Source organism: Lynx rufus, unplaced genomic scaffold (assembly GCF_022079265.1).
Source record: "Lynx rufus isolate CCGP_SWC_20201006 ecotype Redwood Valley unplaced genomic scaffold, mLynRuf1.p SCAF_1, whole genome shotgun sequence".
NCBI classification, from domain to species: domain Eukaryota; kingdom Metazoa; phylum Chordata; class Mammalia; order Carnivora; family Felidae; genus Lynx; species Lynx rufus.
In genome coordinates, this window is record NW_025814823.1 from 128,811,519 (window position 1) to 128,831,851 (window position 20,333).

The 20,333-nt window shown below is 35.8% G+C and overlaps 2 protein-coding genes across 2 annotated transcripts in view; one reads left to right on the forward strand and one right to left on the reverse strand.

Annotated features, from left to right (window-relative positions):
- Positions 1-971, reverse strand: part of ERCC8 (ERCC excision repair 8, CSA ubiquitin ligase complex subunit) — a 64,413-nt gene extending 63,442 nt beyond the window's left edge. The window contains exon 1 of the mRNA XM_047086864.1: positions 874-971. Within this exon, the coding sequence (XP_046942820.1) occupies positions 874-950 (77 nt within the window). The 5' untranslated portion in view covers positions 951-971. The remainder of the gene's footprint in view (positions 1-873) is intronic.
- Positions 972-1,064: 93 nt separating this feature from the next.
- The window catches only part of NDUFAF2 (NADH:ubiquinone oxidoreductase complex assembly factor 2), a 174,373-nt gene continuing 155,104 nt past the window's right edge, over positions 1,065-20,333 (forward strand). The window contains exon 1 of the mRNA XM_047086868.1: positions 1,065-1,307. Coding sequence (XP_046942824.1) covers positions 1,181-1,307 — 127 coding nt within the window. The 5' untranslated portion in view covers positions 1,065-1,180. The remainder of the gene's footprint in view (positions 1,308-20,333) is intronic.

Here is a 20,333-nt window from a genome sequence, read left to right on the forward strand (position 1 = left end):
AGAGAAAGTAATGTGGAAAAAATCAGTATGGGCAAAGTTACAATAAAACTTGTCCCCCCCTTTGGAAAGTCCTATCTACATGAATACCATCATCATTCACCCTGCTATAGAAAGCAACTATCTGGGAATCATTGTTGACGCCTTTCTTTTCACCATTTATTATATATCCAAACAATTTCCATAGCTCGTTGATTTTATTTCTTAAATATTTTTCATATATCCTGTCTTTGACCCAACCACCGCTACTTCCCTGGCTCAGGCTTCCACCTGCTCTCTCCTGGACAACTAGAACAGTTACCTAACTTGACTTTCGCTGCTTGCTCTCAACTTCAATCCACTCTCCAGGCAGAAGACAAAATCCAACAGTTGTCACCTTATTATCCTCTTCATACCTCTTCACCAAGCATACAAGGCTCTTCCTCACTGAGCCCCGGACTACATTTCCAGCTTCATCTCTGTCACCGCCCCCCCTTGTCTGCTCTAGTCATGCTAAACTTGGTTCAGTTCTTGGCCTACACTCCGCTCTTAGCATAACGCTTGGCTAAAAGTGGGAGTTCACTAAGTATGTCGACTGACTGAATGAAGGAATCTTTGGAGAGTAGTTATTCCTTGGGGAGTGGAGAGGAAACGTAATGTGAGGGAGAAGGAGTAAGGTAAAACGAAAGGATTTTCGCCAGAACCCGAGTGCGCACCCACCTGCCTACAGGAATGTAAAGGGTATCTTATTTTCGTCGGCCGCAAGGCAGAAGAGATTAAAGGCGAGTATGGTGGAGGTAAAGTGATAATGAAGCGGGAAAGTGAGAGGCAAGACTCACATAGCCATTGGTCCAGATTTGAATGGGCTGTTTGAGAAAAAAGTAAGGTTTTCTTTACCTCCGTGTGGACTCCGCTCTCCGGAGGCGAAGAGGGTCTTCCAAACCGGTCTGTCTCGCTGACAAAAACCCTAACATCCTGTCCCTTCACACCGGCTTGAACACCGGACGCCGCCATGACAGAGCGCGGAGGCTGTACCAGTGGGGTCTCCCATTGGTCAAGCCAGATGACACCCGACCAATGGTGAGCGCCGTTACTAGAAGGGCGTGAAGCTAAAGTGGGTGGGCGGGGTCCGCGGCTAGAGAGCGCGTGTGTTTGGGTCCTGGCGGATCCGTCTGAGATTCGCGCTGAAAGCCGTACCGACTGCATGGGTTGGTCTCAGGATTTGTTCCGTGCCTTATGGAGAGCGCTGTCAAAGGAAGCGAAGGAGCAAGTCGGCACAGACCGGTTCGGGAACAAATACTACTATGTTCCGGAATACAGGAACTGGAGAGGTGAGATGACAGCGAGCGCAGCGGCTGCTTGGTCAGTAAATAAGGGGAAAGTGAGAGCGTCTAGTCAACTAACACAGTGTGCGACAGTTGTGATGTCATCTAGGGGGACAGCGCAAGTTCGTTCACCTCGCCAACCCCTTCACTCTGAGCTTTGCGCCGCGGCCCAGTCGAGTGTGTGCCCGCCGTCCCTGGGTTGCAGTGCCTTGGTAAGGTGCGCCCCGCCGCGACCCGCGAGAGCACCGCACAGCATACACAGCTGTCCTCCCCACGCAGAGAGCCCACAGGCGGAGGACGCCCCGGCCCCGCTCCTGGTCTTTGGGCGACGCAGACAGGGACAAGTCCACGGAGGTCTTTTACCAGAGGGCCTTGGCAGGGCAGGAAAGTAGCTTTTCCTCCTCTTGTGCTCTCCTTGCGATCAGGCCAGAGTTCTCTAATTGAAGCGGTGTTGTCTTCAGCGCCTCGGCTTTTTCCTCTTGGTGTTTACCTTTTTCAGCCGCTCGGGCGCTGGCCACATGCGTCACTTTACTCCAACGTATCAGAAGTAGGTCTCTGCGCACCGTGAAGAGATCCTCACAAGGCTTCATGTTACCTTCCCCACGAATTTTCACGCCAAAACCCCGTAGAGCTCACTTTAAGATCATTGCACTAGCCGTGGTGTTTCTTAAGATTCATACGAAGTAGTGGAGTTTGGAAAGTTAGGGGACGTTCCTGTCTGCTCAAATCCCGTCACGTAGCAGCCGTGATAACCTCTTCAGTGTTGTTCCATCATCGCAATGCGAAAGATCTCAGGTTTTGGGGTCGGATGGGCTTGGATTAGAATTTCAGCCCTGACACCTAATAGCTGAGGGAACACGGACGAAGTATTTGTCCTCCCAAGTCTCATTCTCCTCATCTGAAAGTTAGACACGATAATAATGGTTGCACTGAGAAACACTAAGAATTTTACTAAATTGTGTTCCATTCATTTCCTTTAACTCTAGTCAAAGGGAATTACTTCTTCCTTCCTTTCTCTTAGAGCACATGTAAAGTGCTTTCCATGATTTATCACTCAAAGTTGTTTTGCCTAGCCTTTTTCTGTAACTTAGCATCTTAGACTTGTTTCCCAAGTGAGCTTCCAGACTCTCAGGGCAGGGAATATGTCTTTATTTCTTTTTTTTTTTTAAGTCCACAAAGAAACTACGTAGCATGTTGACGGTCTTTCTTCACAGACTGCAAGCAGAAGGAAAGATTTTTCTTTTCCATAAGTTGTCAGGAACATTAAAGAAATATGCAGAACATCAGTTGACTTTTTTAAAGTATAATTTACATACAGTAACACTCATCCTTTTTGGTGTATGGTTTTATGTTTTTTGATAAATTCATAGAGTCCTGTAGCTATCACATAATGAAGATATGGAATGGTTCTGTCACTTCCCAAATTCTCTCTACCCCTTAGAAGTTCATTCCTTCACCCCATAACCAGCCCTTGGCAATCACTGATCTGTTTTAGGTCCCTATAATTTTGCCTTTTCCAGAATGTTATATACATGAAATTACATAGGATGTAGTCTTTCAAGTCTAGCTTATTTCACACAGTATAATACAGTTAAGATTCATCCATGTGTCTGTAGTTGTTCCTTTTAATTGCTAAGTAGTATTTCGTTGATGGTGTACCACAGTTTATCCATTCACTACTCAAAGGACTTGGGTTGTTTCTAGTTTTTGGTGATTGTGAAGAAAGCTTCTATAAACATTCACATACAGGATTTTATGTGAATCATTTTCCATTTCTCTTGTGTAAATACGTAGGCGTGAGATTGCTGAGTTGTGTGCATGTGTATATACCTTTATAGGAAACTACCTCACTTTTCCAAATTGCCTATACTATTTTACATTCCTGCCAGCAATGTTAAGAAAATTCTAGTTACACATCCTCAGTAGCACCTGGTATTGTCAGGTTTTTGTTGTTGTTATTACTTATTTTTATTTTATCCATTCTATTAGTTGCATAGTGGTGTGTCTTTGTGGTTTTGATTTTCATCTTCCTAATGACTGATAATGTTGAGAATCTTTTTATGTGCTTATTTGGCATCCACAGATCTTTAGTGAAATATCTGTTCAAATCTTGCGACCATTAAAAATACAGTAAAACCTTGGATTGGGACTAACTTGTTCTGCAAGTGTTCTGCAAGACAAGCAAAATTTCTAATAAATTTTAACATGATAAATGAGTGATGCCTTGCAACATGAGTAGTACGTGATGCTGAATGTCACATTTTCACAACGCCAATGGTTCTTGAAATTCGCTTTGATATGCAAGTGGTTTGCGTTACAAGCATGTTTCAGGAATGAATTATGCTTGCAAACCAAGGTTTTATTATAATTTTGTATCAACTTCATTGTATCATTTCAGTGAAAATATAATATCATTGAAGAAAGATTAAAATGTAAAAAATCATGTATTCTAAGAACATAATTAGTGAGTCAAGGGATATGTTGGTCTTTAACCATCTTATAACACCAGATTGTTTTCCAAAGTGCTTATAAATTTATACTTCTATCAGCTTGATATTTCAAATTCATGTACTCTTGGTTGTGAGAAAATTAGGATTTTATTGATGATGTAGGAGAATCATTGTATGCTGCTATATGATATATCTGTGTCATTCAGTTCTTAGATATTTTAGACCTCTGGCACAGACACACATTACATTCTCTCAATATCATTACACATTTCCTAAGCCTTCCACTGTAAATCAAGGGGAAAGATCCTTAGTTTGTTTTAAAGCAAGTTTTCAGAAAATGAATCATTGAACTTTTTTATTTCCTTTGTATAAAAGACAGCACTTTAGAGGTCTCCTTGAGTTTTCTTTGAATTGAATAAATTGTTGAGCATTTAACATGATCATTGAAGAGTATTTAAGAACTCTTGAGAGGAAATGACTTTTTTCTTTTAGTTCAGTTAATTAGTGTGGTGCCAGTCTTTAAAGAACTGTATTTTCCACACAGGATATTATTTAATGAGAGTGAAGATAGTTATGCAATTTAAAATAGATCTCTTGAGTATTGTCCAGTCAGTTGAATTTAAGTTTAGAATTTATTGTTGAAATTTTAACTTTTTAAAACGCATTTTGGCATTTCAGGATAAGAAGATTGTGAATATAGCATTATTAGTTGGCATTTTTTAATTAAAAGATGTTAATTAACATATTTTATTGAAAGTTTGCTTGCTTTATGGTGGAGTACTTAGCAAAAGAGTCCCCAAATAAACTTTGTGTAGAAATTTCCTTTGATATTGCACCCTTTTTATTTATAGCATCTCTGCTTTTTTATCCATCTAGTTTCATTTATCTCATGTTTCAAAAGGAGTTTCTTCCTAAAGTAAATTCTTGTATACTCGATTCTGACTAGAACCTCTTTGAACCTTGTTTTATTATTTTCACCTTTATCTTTTGCACATTTATTAAAAATCTGCAACCGGTTAAAAATGACAAGTTTATTACTGAAAGACTATTTTTGAGTTGTTAATTTGGTAATAGACATTGTGAATGTCCAAATTTGGGGAGGAAGATGAATATCATGCATAATTTGCAAAAAACAATATTTGAAGTATTGTGTTTGGCTCTGGATATCACACTTCAGGAGAGATCCAGAGTGTCCAGACAGACGTAGTGAAAATGATGAAAATTTCTAGAAATCATATCTATGACTATTAGCTGTGAGTCTTGAGGAGATTTATCCTGTGAAGAGAAGATTTAGGAGTAGCTTCACATATTTGGAAGATTGTTGTACAGAAAAAGATTAGGCTCATCTGTGCAGACATTTAAATTAGAACTCAGGTCAGAGGGGACATGTTTATCTTTTTTATAAGAAATAACTTTCAGACCATTAGAGCTATGTTATAAAAGGAAGAGAGTGCCTTGTGTTTAATTGTAGCCGAGAGAATTTAGGGAGATAAGGAGCTGAACACATTTGATCAGCACCTTGAATGATAAATACAATTTCAGAAAGAATGGTTTAAGAGCATCTTCTGTCCGGGCTTGGAAGGGGTAGGAAATACCACAGACATTAGAAGGTAGTCCCATGCTAGTGGACTTCAGTGTAGAACTAGAGAAAACTAGTGAGGGAATAGACAGGGTCAGATACTAAAACGCCTTGAATACTCTAAGTTTGAAGTTTGCACTTTATTCTGTAGCTGGTAGGTAGCCATTGAAAAGCTTGTGACATGATAAGAGCTGCTGGAGAAATAACTCCGAAAGCCCTGTAGAAGGTGAGCTAGAGGGGAGAGGGAGGAGCTGAAATACTATTTGATGGGAGCATTTCTAGATTGACCTTGATCCTGGAAAGAGCTCTTATGAGACTGAAGTGATGTGAATGGAAAGAAAAGTTTTGATTTAGCAAAACTTTTAAACTTGACAATGACTTAGACTGGTGGAAGGGGAAAGAAAAGATGAGAGGCCAAAGATGATTTTGTTTTAATTCTGGAGAGCTGGTGGATTGTGGTGTACTGATTCATGCAAATACAGGCTAATAGGCACACATGCAAATAGAGAAGTAGGCTTTGGGTTGGGGGTGGTCAAAGAGTAAATGGAGTTTGTTTGTTATAATAGGACAACTGGATAATCAGGCAATTTTATATTCAGATCTGCAGCTCCAAAGATGTTAGTGATTAAAATACAGATTTGGAAGCCACTTTTATATAGGTGATCATTAAAACTGTAGGGATGTTTATTCAAGCAGGGAGAGAGTAATAACAAGATCAGATTAAGAGACACGTATTTAGAAATGCTATCATTTTAGTGGTTTCTCAGTCCAGGAGGAATAGATCCAAACTACCTGGCTGACGTTCATGACCTTTAAGTCTATCCTGAAAGTGACATTTGTTTATAATGTAATCTGTAGATCAATAATTTTGTAAGAAGCATAGATATTTATATTAATAGAAATCAAACCTGAAAGTTTACATGATTTTTACCAGGGAGTTGAATCAGATAATAGTTATTTACTTTTCACCATTCAGAAAAAAATAAATTAAACTTGATTGAATACAGTCATTTAAGAGTTGTATCTAGTTTGTTACTGTTCATAATACTGAGTTTAGTTGATGTTCCCAAAACAGAATTGGTTGGGGGCCAAGGCAGGGATAGCAATGGGCAGTAGGTAACGTTGATGTCTTCTTTTAGAATCCAGGACAAATGTTTCATCAGACGTGGTAGCTAGATTTATTTTGGGGATACATTTTTAAAAACTGTATAACCCTCATTAGGGCTTTTTGCATAGTGAATTGTTATACTAGGCTACTAGCAGTGATTTTAAAATTGTCATATTTAAATAATTATGAAATAAATCTCTTCAAAATTTTATTAGAAAATTTTACATTCCAAAAGATTTTTTTCATTTTGTTCTCAGTTTTTTAATGAAGCATTATTTGAACATTTATGAAACTTGTGAGCAAAGAAAAGTTTGTGCTAAGATTTTCATGAAAGCATTTTACTGCCAAATTATATTTTATATACTTTCTAATTTATATGGATACATTTAGACTCACACATATTATCAGTGTGCTAAGTACAGAATTTATAATAACATTTCCTGAATTTTTTAAATTTTAGAGTGAGAGAGAGAGAGCTCAGGGGAGAAGGGCAGAGGGAAAGAGAGAGAATCTTAAGCTGGCTTCACGCTCAGCATAGAGCTGGACACAGGGCTGGATCCCACAACCCTGGGATCATGACCTGAGCTGAAATTAAGAGTCGGGTACTCAACCGAGCCACCGAGGCACCCCAACATTTCCTGAAATTTATATTTCTTTTTTTTTTTAATTTTAGATAGTTAGCATACAGTACAATATTGGTTTAAGGAGTAGATTTCAGTGATTCATCACTTACATACAACATCCAGTGCTCATCATACCACGTGCCCTCTTTAATACACATCACTCATCTAGCTCATCTCTCACCTACCTCTCTCCATCAACCTCAGTGTGATCTTTAGGAGTCTCTTGTGGTTTGTTTACCTCTTCCCTCTTCTCCCCCTTCCCCTATGTTCATCTGTTTTGCTTCTTAAATTACACATATGAGTTAAATCATATGGTATTTGTCTTTCTCAGATTGACCTATTTTGCTCAGCATAATACTTTCTAGTTCCATCTACATGCTTGCACATGACAAGATTTCATTCTTTTTGATGGCTGAGTAATAATTCCATTGTGTGTGTGTGTGTGTGTGTGTATGTGCCACATGTTCTTTATCCACTGAATTTTATATGTCAAGCTTTCTGGTTAAAAAAAAGTCTTTTAAGTTTGGAGTTCTCAAACACTTTTGAGAAGCCAAATCAGAGGAAGTATACACCAAACCTTAGAAGTAGTAATTTTGAATTGAGGTTCATCAATCTAAAATTGAATTTTAATTAAAATTTAACGATATTTTAGGGGGCCTAGGTGGCTTGGTTGGTTAAGATCGACTCTAGGTTTCAGCTCAGGTCATAATCTCACAGTTCATTGGATCACGCCCCGCACCGAGCTCTGTGCTGACAGCATGGACCCTGCTTGGGATCCTCTCTCTCCTTCTCTCTCTGCCATTTCTTTATGCATGCTCTCTCTCAAAATAAAGAAGCTTAAAATAAAATAAAATAGAGTACTTTATATTATTTATATGTGTTTCCTTTTTTAAAAAGAATATTACAGTAGTTGGATTTTCTAGCCTGAAAATCATTTGTTTTATTTATCTTTTATTTTTAACTGTCGAATATGAAATATTCCAGACATATAGAGAAAAGGATAAAACAAACTTCCATGTACCCATCATTCATTTGCAACAGTTACCAACTCGTAGCTAAATTTTATTTTCTCCCTTTCCTCAACTCATCTTTCCTCTTATTTTGAAGCAAACACTAAACATGATGTTAATTTATCTGTAAGCATCTTGGTATATGTCTCTTAAACACAAGACTCCTCTTTTTAAATATGACAGTAAACCATTATCTCATATGGAAATCAACAATTTCTTAACATCATTAAATATACTTTTTGTCACATTTCTCTGGTTTTCCCTGGTCATGTTAATTTATTGATTTGTTTACTTATTTTTACAGTTTGTATAAATGTAGCTCCAAACAAAATCTTTACATTATTATTGCTAATATGTTTTTAAGTCTTTTGTAATTTGTAGGTTGTCTTTTTATGTTGATAACCCCCCCCTTTTTACACACAGATCCCTGATTTTGGGGGAGCAAATGTATAAAAAAAATTAAAAAAAATTTTAATGATGGCATTAACCCATTTATATTTGTTGTAGTAAGTGGTGTATTTAGTACTACTTCAGTCATCTTATTTTTTTTTGCTTTCTGTTGTTTATGTTTTCTTATTTCTGATCACCCTCCTTAGATGACTTATGCAGCATAGCCTTCATTTTACTTGAAAGTGATTGTACCAAGTGATACCTGTGTGAATGCCATATGCCTATGTTTTTCCATAGGGCTCTGGTCAGATTTTTCTGGGAGAACTATACTGATTACTCAGAATGCTTTAGTTTTAGCCCCTGCAAGTTGGAATCTTGAGAATGTCAATATCAGGTCAGATTTTTTTTTATCACCTTTGATCTCAGGCCAGCTACTACCTTTTTTTTTTTTTTTAAACCAATTTTTTTTGCCCTGTGCTTTCAACTCTACTACTCTAACCTTGGGGTTCTTTCACAACTAATTTTTGGGAAAATCTATAGAGATGCTTCCAGTGAGGCTTGTATGTCTGCTAATTCATAAGCCAGTCAGCATTCCTAAGTTTGCCTTCCAATTCACCCTGTACCATTCATTAATTTCTCATGTGGCAAATACTTATTCAACACTGTTTTATGAAAAACATACCTGTTTTATGTATTTCATATCTATTTGCCTCCATTTCTGGTCTTTTGATGGTACCTTTAGCTATTTTCCAGTGTAGCTTCATTCACCCCCCCACCTTATATTTTGAAAAATAAATGAAATAAACATAAATCAATGGCTATTTTATTATTTTTTTAAAGATTTTTAAGTAATTTCTACACCCAGTGTGGGGCTCGAGCCTAAAACCCCAAGGTCAAAAGTCGCATGCTCCACTGACTGAGACAGCCAGGCACCCCAATAGCACCCAGGCTATTTTAAACTGAAGTTTACATTTTTAATTTGTAATACAAATTAGAAACATTTTTTTCCTTCCATTTTGTTCTCAACTTACCATTGCTTCCAATCGTTTTAGTAATGCTCACATTAATGATAATTATCATTCATCATGTGCCAACTGTATTTCTCATCTATGCAACACTCATATAACTAGGGATTATTATCCTCATCTTAAACATAAGGTGATTGTTTGATTTCTGAGTACTTAAAAAAGCTACATGATACAGAGTAGTTACTCACAAAACAGCTGTTCAATGAATTGAGATATTTATGGACCCAAATTATAAAAATAAAAACAAAGCAAGATTTTAAAAGCTACAGGAAATAAAGAAGTTGCTTTACAAAATCTTAAATCAGGTGATTAAGGTATATATATTTTTTATTTATGGTAAATGGCCAAATATTCTTCAGGAACTAAAATGGTCTCATTATAAATAAGAGTATCTTTTCCATAACTTTTCTAGCATGCTTCCGCTTTGGACTTAGCTTAGTCAGGGACCTTCCAAATTTAGTTTTATTGCTAGCCTCAAACTTCTGTTAAGATACCCAGTCTTATTTTTTTTCCTTTAAGGATGAAAGTACCATCATCTGAAACTTCAAAACCTGCATCATCTACTGTTTCATATAATTACAGAGTTGTGTTGTTTTTGATAATGTTGCCTCAACCTGTTTGTATTTAGCACTTAAATATACTAAAAACTACAGGCTCTGTGCTTACAGCTCTGATCCTGGAACCTGTTTTGGATTCTCTCTCTTTCTCTCTCTCTCTCTCTCTCTCTGTCTTTCTCTGCTCACACTCTGTCTCTCTCAAAAAATAAACATTAAAAAAAATTATAGATATACTAAAAACTATAATGAATTAGTACTTGATTAAGATGTAGTTATTTAGAATCAGACAAATCAGATGGTCAGAATTATTGAATAAGATGTGTCTTGTTTCATTAGGTAATTGGAAGACTATGATACAGCTCTTTAATGTGGTGTTTAGTCTAACATTTGGGAAATGAAGAAATTTCAGATTTTTCCAGCAGGTGGCAGCATTGTTTAAAATAATTGTAGGTTGCCAGTTTTTTTCAGTATTTTTCTGTGAGCTGCTTTGAAGGAAGAAGGAAGAATCTTTTCTCTAAAATAATTGTATTTATACTTTTTCTTCTAAATAAACCCCGCACTACTGCTTTATAAACTTCTGTCTCTTAATACCAGGGTTTTAAAATAACACAATGGATTTTACCTAGTCATTAATGAACAATAAGGGACAATTATATTTTGAAGAATTCATGAAGACTTAAAAAAATACATATAATTTTTAGAACAGCAAGCAATATTCTTTTTTATTTAAAAAATTTTTAAGTTTATTTGTTTTGAGAAAGACAGAAACAGTACGAGTTGGGGAGGGACAGAGAGAGAGGTAGAGAGAGAATCCCAAGCAGACTCCCGCTGTCAGTGCAGAGCCCAGCGTGGGGCTCAAACCCATGACCTAAGCCAAAACCAAGAGTTGGTCCCTTAACTGACTGAGCCGTGCAGGCGCCCCATAGAACAGTAAGCAGCATTGTATCTTGAGTTGTTAAAGATCACAATGTAATCATTACCATGGACATCATCAAATTGGAAGCTATCCTCAAATGTTTTACGATACTAACTAAAACAAACTTTCTGTTTAGGGATATCTAGAAGTTGAACTTACTTTAAAATACTTTGTTGAGGGGTGCCTGGGTGGCTCATTCACGTAAGCACCTGCCTCTTGATTTCTGCTCAGGTCATGATCTCACTCTTTGTGGGATGAGGCCCCACTTCAGGCTCTGTGTTGTCAGGGTGGAACCTGCTTGGGAGTCTCTCTCTGCCCCTCTCCTACTTGTGCTCACACCTGCTCTCTCTCAAAATAAATACATGTACTTTAAAAAATAAAATATTTTGTTGAATATAAGGTAATAATTATGAACTTTTATATAGGTTTTCTCAGGGTCGTCTGAAGGTTGAACTTTTAATTTTCTGATCTTCATTTTAATATTTCACTAGTTAATTGTGTTTTCCTCTGAGATTATTTCAGTTGCTTACTGAATTCCCTACTTTTGCATATGTATGCATGCATGTACACTTAATTGTGTTTTGGTGAACAGAGAATACCAACATTTTCCCTGTAGTCCTTGAGTGCATTCCCATCTCATACCAGCAGAACCACATCTGTGTAATACTTTCATCTAAGAGAAAAACAGGAGGTTGAAATGTATTCACAGTCCTACCTGTCATTATTTTATACTGGCTTTAAAATGAACTTAAGCATCCTTAATCTTGAATTCTGCTTTTCCCTAGCAGGGAAATAGGGGATTTTTTTTTTTTTTTTAGCTGAAATGGAAACAAATAATGAATGAGTGACTAGGCTACATTATATCTGTTTCTAAGTGAGGCTTAGTTATGTAAGAGAAAAGAAGCTTTGAGGATTTTATAATTGCTTTACGCTAAGAGTAGTAATGTCAGTAGTGATAATTAGTATTAAATACTGTGAATTAGGCACCATTCCTAGCACTTGTCACGATTCACTGTACTTGTGGAAGAATTATAAAAAATAAAATAATATATCTTTTGTTGATTTATCAAGGTTATTTAGTGATGAACTCCATTTGTATTAAAATACTCGTGCAAAACCCAGTTTCTCTGTATCAATGTAAATCAGATGAAACTGTTACTTTTCTTACTTAGCCCTCTCCCTTTTCAGAGTACTACTCAGTTCAGCAATTCATTTCAGCTGCTATTTTAAGACTTTCTAAGTGTTAGTTATTCCACAAAAATTACAAAATTGAGTTGACATGCTTGCTTTTGGAAATGACAGTTGAATGGAGTTGGATAGAGAATTATCTTCAGAATCACAAGCACACTTCACTATATCATTGTTAGAATAAATTTCCAAAAAAAAATGGCTTTAGATTACATATATTTTTTTAAATTAGTTTTGTGATTTTAACACTGAAGAAGCAATTTCTTTCCTTTTATCTATTGCTTTCGAGGTAACTGGTGTCTCCATCTTGTGGTCCAAGTGACAAACTGCACTGTTTGCTAGAGATTCTAAAGAAGCATTTCCCTCAGCTTTTATCATGTAAAGTTTATTTTCTATGCTTTGTTTATTAAAAGCATAACTCTTTTTTTTCAAGTTTTTATTTAAATTCTAGTTAGTTAACGTACAGTGTTACATTAGTTTCACGTGTGGAATCTAGCGATTTACCACTTACATACAACACCCACTGCTCATCACCAGTGCCCTCCTTAATACCCCTCACACATTTAACCTGTCCCTCCACCCACCTCACTTCCAGCAACCCTTAGTTTCTTCTCTGTAGTTAATCGTCTGTCTTCTGCACTGCCTCTTTTCCCCCCTATGTTCATCTGTTTTGTTTCTTAAATTCCACATGAGTGAAATCATGGTATTTGTCTTTCTCTGACTGCCTTAGTTTACTTAGCATAATACTGTCTTTCCATCCACATTGTTGCAAATGGCTAGATTTCATTGTGTTTATGGCTGAGTAATATTCTGTTTGTGTGTGTGTGTGTGTGTGTATCACATCTTCTTTATCCATCAGTAAATGGACATTTGGGATCTTTTCACAGTTTGGCTATTATTGATAACACTTCTGTAAACATTGGGTGCATGTATCCCTTCGAATCAGTATTTTTGTATGCTTTGGGTAAATATCTAGTAGTGAAATTGCTGGATTATAGGGTACTTTTATTTTTAACTTTTTAAGCAGCCTCCATACTGTTTTCCAGAGTAGCTACACCAGTTTGCATACCCACCAACAGTGCAAGAGTGTTCTCCTTTCTCTGCCTCTTGACCAAAACCTTTTGTTTGCTGTGTTAATTTTAGCGATTCTGACAGGTGTGAGGTGATATCTCACTGTAGTTTTGATTTGTATATCCCTGATGGTGAGTGATATTGAGCATTCTTTCATGTGTCTGTTAGCCATCTGGATGTCTTCTTTGCAAAAATGTATATTCGTGTCTTCTTCCCATTTTTTCAATGGATTATTTTGGATTTGGATGTTAAGTTTTATTCTTTATATATTTTGGGTACTAACCCTTTACCAGATATGTCATTTGCAAATGTCTTCTCCCATTCTGAAGGTTGGCTTTTAGTTTTGTTGATTGTTTCCTTTGCTGTGCAGAAGCATTTTATCTTAATGAAATCCCAGTAGTTCACGTTTGCTTTTGTTTTTCTTAGCCTCCAGTGATGTATGTAGTAAAGAAGTTGATATGGCCGATGTCAGGGAGGCTGCTGCCTGTGTTCTCCTCTAGGATTTTGATGGTTTCCTGTCTCACATTTAGGTCTTTCATCCATTTTGAATTTATTTTTGTATGTGGTACAAGAAAATGGTCCAGTTTAATTCTTTTGCATGTTGCTGTCCAGTTTTTCCAATAGCATGTGTTGAAGAAACTGTCTTTTTTCCATTGGATATTCTTTCCTGCTTTTTCTAAGTTTAGTTGACCATATAGTTATGGGTCCATTTCTGGGTTTTCTACTCTGTTCCATTGATCTATGTGTCTGTTTCTGTACCAGTGCCACACTGTCTTGATTACTACAACTTTGTGATACTTCTTGAGTTCCAGAATTGTGATGCCTCCAGATTTGCTTTTCTTTTTCAATATTGCTTTGGCTATTTGGGCTCTTTTGTAGTTCCATACAAATTTTAGGATTGTTTCTTGTAGCTCTGCAAAAAAAAAAAAAAAAATGCTGGTAGTGTTTTGGTAGGAATTACATTAAATATGTAGATGGCTTTGGGTAGTATAGACATTTTAATAGTATTTGTTCTTCAAATCCATGAGCACGCAATGTTTTCCCACTTCTTTGTGTCATCTTCAGTTTTTTTCATCAGTGTTTTATAGTTTTCAGTGTACAGATAATTTACCTCTTTGGTCAGGTTTATTCCTAGGTATCTTATGGTTTATAGTGCATTTGCAAATGGGATCGATTCCTTGATTTCTCTTTCTGCTGCTTCGTTATTGGTGTATGGAAATGCAACAGATTTCTGTATGTTGATTTTTGTATCCTGTGACATTGTTCAATTCATGTATCAGTTCCAGCAGTTTTTGGTGGGGTCTTTCAAGGTTTTCTACATACAGTATTATGTTGCCTGCAAATAGTGAAAGTTTGGCTTCTTCCTTGCTGATTCGGATGCCTTTTATTTCTTTTTGTTGTCTGATTGTTGAAGCTAGGACTTCAAGTACTATGTTCAAGAACACTAGTGAGAGTGAACATCTCTATCTTCTTCCTGACTATAGAGGAAATGCTCTCCGTTTTTCCCCATTGAGCATGATACTCTTTGTGGGTTTTTTGTATATGTTGAAGTATGTTCCAACTATCCCTACTTTGTTGAGGATTTTTATCATGAATGGAAGTTATACTTTGTCAAGAGCTTTTTCTGCATCTATTGAGAGGATCATATGGTTCTTACCCTTTCTTTTATTAAGGTGGTGTATCACGTTGATTGATTTGCAAATAGCGAACCACCCTTGCAACCCAGGAATAAATCCCATTTGATCGTGGTGAATGATTTTTTTAATGTACTGTTGGATTAAATTTGCTAATTTGTTGAGAATTTTTGCATCCATGTTTATATGGAATATTGGCCTGTAGTTCTCTTTTTTAGTGGAGTCTTTGGTTTTTGGAATCGGTAATGCTGGCCTCAGAGATGAGTTTGGAAGTCTTTTTCCACTTCTGTTTTTTTGAATAGTTTGAGAAAAATAAGTATTAACTCTTCTTTAAACATTTGGTAGAATTCCTCTGTGAAACCATGTGGCCCTGGACTTTTGGTTTTTGGGAGATTTTTGATTACTGATTCAGTTTCTTTGCTGGTTATCCATTTGTTCCAGTTTTCTATTTCTTCCTGTTTTAGTTTTGATGGTGTATATATTTCTAAGAATTTATTCATTTCTTCCAGATTGTCTGATTTAGTGGCATGTAATTTTTCATAACATTCTCCTATAATTGTTGTATTTCTGTGGTGGTAGTTGTTATTTCTCCTCTCTCATTTGTGATTTTATTTATTTGGGTCCTTTCTCTTCTCTTTTTGATAAGTGTCTCTAGGGGTTTATCAATTTTAATAATTTTTTCAAAGAACCAGCTGCTGGTTTCATTGATCTGTTCTATTTTTTTGTTTCTATATCACTTATTTATGCTTTAATCTTTTTTATTTCCCCTCTTCTGCTGGCTTTAGGTTTTGTTTGTTTTTCTTCTTCCACCTCCTTTAGGGTGTTTGAGATTTTTCTTGCTTCTTGAGTTCAGCCTGTATTGCTATATACTTCCCTCTGATGACCACTTTTGCTGCATCCCAAGGGTTTTGGACCATCTTGTTTTCATTTTCATTTGTTTCCGTATATTTTTTTTAAATTTCTTTGTTAATTTCCTTGTTAATTCATTTATTCTTTAGTAACATGTTGTTTAACTTCCATATATTTGTGGTCTTTCCAGATTTTTTCTTGTGGTTGACTGCAAGTTTCATAGTGTTGTGGTCAGAAAATATGCATGGTATGATTTCAGTCTTTTTGTACTTGTTGAGGCCTTATTTGTGACCTAGTATGTGATCTATTCTGGAAAATGTTCCATGTGCACTCAAAAGGAATGTGTATTCTGTTTTTTTTAGGGTGAAATGTTCTGAATATATCTGTTAAGTCCATCTGGTCCAGTGGGTCATTCAGAATCATCATTTCCTTGTTGATTTTCTACCTAGATGATCTGTCCATTGATGTAAGTAGGGTGTTAAAGTCCCCTAATATTAGGGTATTATTATCAATGAGTTCCTAAAAGCATAACTTATTAAACAGACATTGATCCAGTCTTCCCTCTAGGGATTTGCTTAGAAAATTATTTTCTCTCCTTCTCTCCATGTGTTTTTCATATTTCTCTTTATTTGCTTTTCACACTTACAGAGGACAAAACACACTCAAAGAGACCATTTGAAGTGACCTGTTTTAAGAATGAAATGTTAATAGAAAAAGAGCTACTGTGATGGTGGTAGTGGTGGTGGTGTGTGTGGGTACCACAGAGGAAAAAGTTTGATTAGTTTTTTATGTTGAAAATGAAACCTAAAATCTTCAGCACAATTCACTATATAATTTCAAGTGTAAGCTAATTAACAGAATTGATAATTCATCAAATAATGATTTTTAACAAGGTTTTTCTGACAAAATTATAATAGCACATTATGCCATCCTTCATTTCACATTTGTCTCCTTTAGTAGGATTAGTAAAAGTGTTATTTTTGTAAAATTTGAGGACTTACTCAAATTTTCTAAAGATTTATTAATCTTTGATTAATATTCTATTCATAATGACCTTTCATGTTTTAATCCTTATTGGTCTATCTCAGTACCTCAGTTAGAAATTTTTTGTGTGATTTTACATCACTTTTATAGACTTCGTGAAGCTTTCTGTTTCAAGATTTGTTATTGCATGTTGCTTTCAATTAATGCTGTATTTGTAAACTTTGGAAAATTAGGGAAACCAACATACAAATGAAGAAGTTGCCTTGAAGAGTGAGTAGAAATTCAAATACTGAGTAAATCTTTAAATGTGGACCAATAATATAAGTTTATATAGTGAGTATATTTATTTGCTTTCCTATGTGTACTGGAAACTGCACTTACTCTGTTAATAAATATACAGTCAGTGAGGACTCCAGGACTTAAATACTTTGGCAATGTGCTTTCCCCTCACTGGCAAGATTTTTAAAAATGTAGTCAGTATACTTATTTTAATTCTGATATAGAATTCACCATGCTCTAAGTATCAAACTTTGTACAATATGCCTTCACTGTGTTATAGGTGATCGCTTTTGTAGACATTTCCCTAACTCTGTGTATTCTTCTGGACAGTGTCCAGATTGTATCAGGTGTTCAGGAAAGCGAGTTTATCCATTAGACTGACAGTTAATGACTGAGTGCCAGGCACAGCTGTAGGCATTTGAAATGTATCAATAAATTGAATACTAAAAAATCCATGCCCTTATTGATTTAACATTGTAGCTAAAGGCCTCAGCTGACAAAAAACCTAGGTAATAAACAAATTACATAATTATTCCATTGTGGTAAGTGCTAAGGGAAAAAAAAATAAATTGGGGTAAAGAAATCAGGAGTACGGGAGGTAGGGAGTAGGTTGAAATTTTAAATGGAACAGTTAGGGTACCTTCATGGAGAAGGTAGCATTTGAACTGAGATATAAAGGGGTAAGGAAGTCAGCCAGGTGGATGGATATCTGAAGCAGGAACACACAGGTCAGATGGAGTAGTAGTGTAGATTAGCTTTTACTCTGCATAAAATGGAGAGTTATCCTCAGCACTTATGTTAGTGCTTAGTTTCCTTAGCATCTGATAAACTGAAGGAAATAAACTCCACAGGGTAGGCTCTGGTTTACCTTACCTCATTTCCTTTCTTGCTGTGCTTCTGCTGCTTCCCTCTGTTAAGCAGCAGAAGAGTAAAGAGAAATGTAGTCCCTTTGAGAGTATAGAAGCCCTCGAGATGGTTTCACTTTAAATCTAAAAGATTTCATTTTATCTCTAAAATTTGATTTTCTTTTTTTAAGATATTATTTCTGAGGCCTTCCTTTTGGCATATGAAATGAACCTACATTTAGTGACTGTTCGCAGCAATACCTCTTTTTTTCTTTTCATTTCTTTTTTTTTCTTTAGGAATCAGATACATTGTTCTATGCCTATGTTCTGTATCTAGGAAGGCAGATAGTATAATAGAAGGAGAAATGGACAATGCATAGAAACTAGGGCCACTTTTTGCCGCTTTCATTCATCTCTTGAGTAGTTAGCGAACATTGTCTCTGCTGGAAATGTGTTTTTAAAATTAATAGACTTTATTTTTTAGAAATATCATTTCCACAAATTACTGAATGAAATATTTTGAATACTTTGATTAATGATCAAGATAATAAGTAAAACAATAAAAGCATTTTTAAATTTGAAAATACTTTTCCTGCAATACTGGAAGTTAGCATACATTATCATTGAAGGTCAAAAGTAAAGTTAAGACCCACTGAGATGTTCAGTATAGAAATAGGTTATTTAAATTTTATGTACACTTTAGTGTAACTTTTTTCAAGTTTGTTTTTGAGAGAGAGAGAAAGAGAGCAAGCATGAGTGGGGGAGGGGCAGAGAGGGAGGGAGACAAAGAATCCCAGATATGCTCCCTGATGTTAGCGGGGAGCCCGATGTGGGACTCAAACTGTGAGATGGTGACCTGAACCGAAATCAAGAGTCAGACGCTTAACGGACAAAACCACCCAGGCACCCCAATGTAACTTTTTAAAATAACCAACTTTTATCAGAGCTGAGATACATGCAAAATACTTCAAATCTATGGTAAAATTTAATGTAGATGCAGGAAATGTGCTTTTATTCAGCAGACTTTTTCATGTAATTGTATTTTGTTAATTACATGAATTATGGAATATAAAATATAAATGATATTTGGAATACATCATTAGTTGGTTTTTATCTCACCTGTATTTTTTGTATTTCCCAAAACATTTTTGCCCTCAAGACTTCTGTTGACCACTCAACCGTCTGTATAAAAGAGTACATAGCATACTCCTCCCTAAGTCCATTTTTAGTAGAGCCACCTTATATTTTTCCTCCATGATTCTTATAGGGGTATTTTCCCCCCGAATCTGAGATTCACTTACTTGATCTTTAAGTTTTCCACATGAAAGCATTGACTTTGCATTTGTAGTTTTCCAAAGAGCAACTTAAAAATAATCTAGCGTAATAAATAAATAAGTAAATAATCTAGCATAATTTTTATTAAGTATTTCTGGGGCACCTGGGTAGCCCAGTTGGTTAAGCCTCTGACTTCAGCTCAGGTCATGATCTCATGGCCCCCCATTGGCTCTGTGCTGACAAATGAGAGCCGGGAGCCTGCTTCGGATTCTTTGTTTCCATCTCTCTCTACCCCTCCCCTGCTCATGCTCCCTCTCTCTCTCTCTCAAAAAATAAACATTAAAAAAAAAAAAAGTATTTCTAAGTTAAACAATTCCTGAATTTTCTTTCTTTACTATCTCTGTTAAACACTGAAAATTAAGTCGGGTAGAAAATTGGAGTTAAAATGTTTTTATTCTGATTTTATTATATCAGAAACCACATGCGCAGCTTGAATAAGAAAGATAATCATTAATTCATTTAAATTTTTAACTTTATGTGTCTCTGTGTATGCATGTGTGTCTAACTTTAAGATATTATTATTTCCTTCCAGATATGAATTGTAAATGGAGAGCCTTTTGAGTGGCTACTTTTATTCATTTATAGATGAGGCACCTAAGGTCTGAAATAGATTGTTGCTGGCCCACAGCTCCTAAGAACTCAGACTATATTTTTCCAGTGTGTTTAACAGAAGTGATCTTCAGAGTGATTTAGTAGTATGCCAACTTTTTATTAGTATGCACCACAAAATAAATACTTTACTCCCTATACCAATTAAACTTTATTTACTTTCATCATATATGTAAGTATATATTTTACTAATATATAAATACATAGATTTATAAAATATATAGTTATATATGAAATGTAAATATATATAAATTTATATTATATATACACATAGACACACAACACCACATATCTACAAATATATACCTTTTTGTCCTCCTTTCTTTTTAAAATAATCTTCTGTTTATCAGAACCAAAACAAGCTTTATAGCTAGTTCAAGAAACCATGAAATCAGCAAGGTTTTATGATGGAAGCATTGACACATACCAACAATAGTAGCCCAATACTGTATTATGACTATGTGGCACAGGTTCATTAGCACAAAGGATTGGTGATTGCAGTATAGTTTCCAATCAATCTCTTTTGAAACTCATCAAAATGTGTCTATGGCCCTGTCTTGCAGTATTTCTATTAATT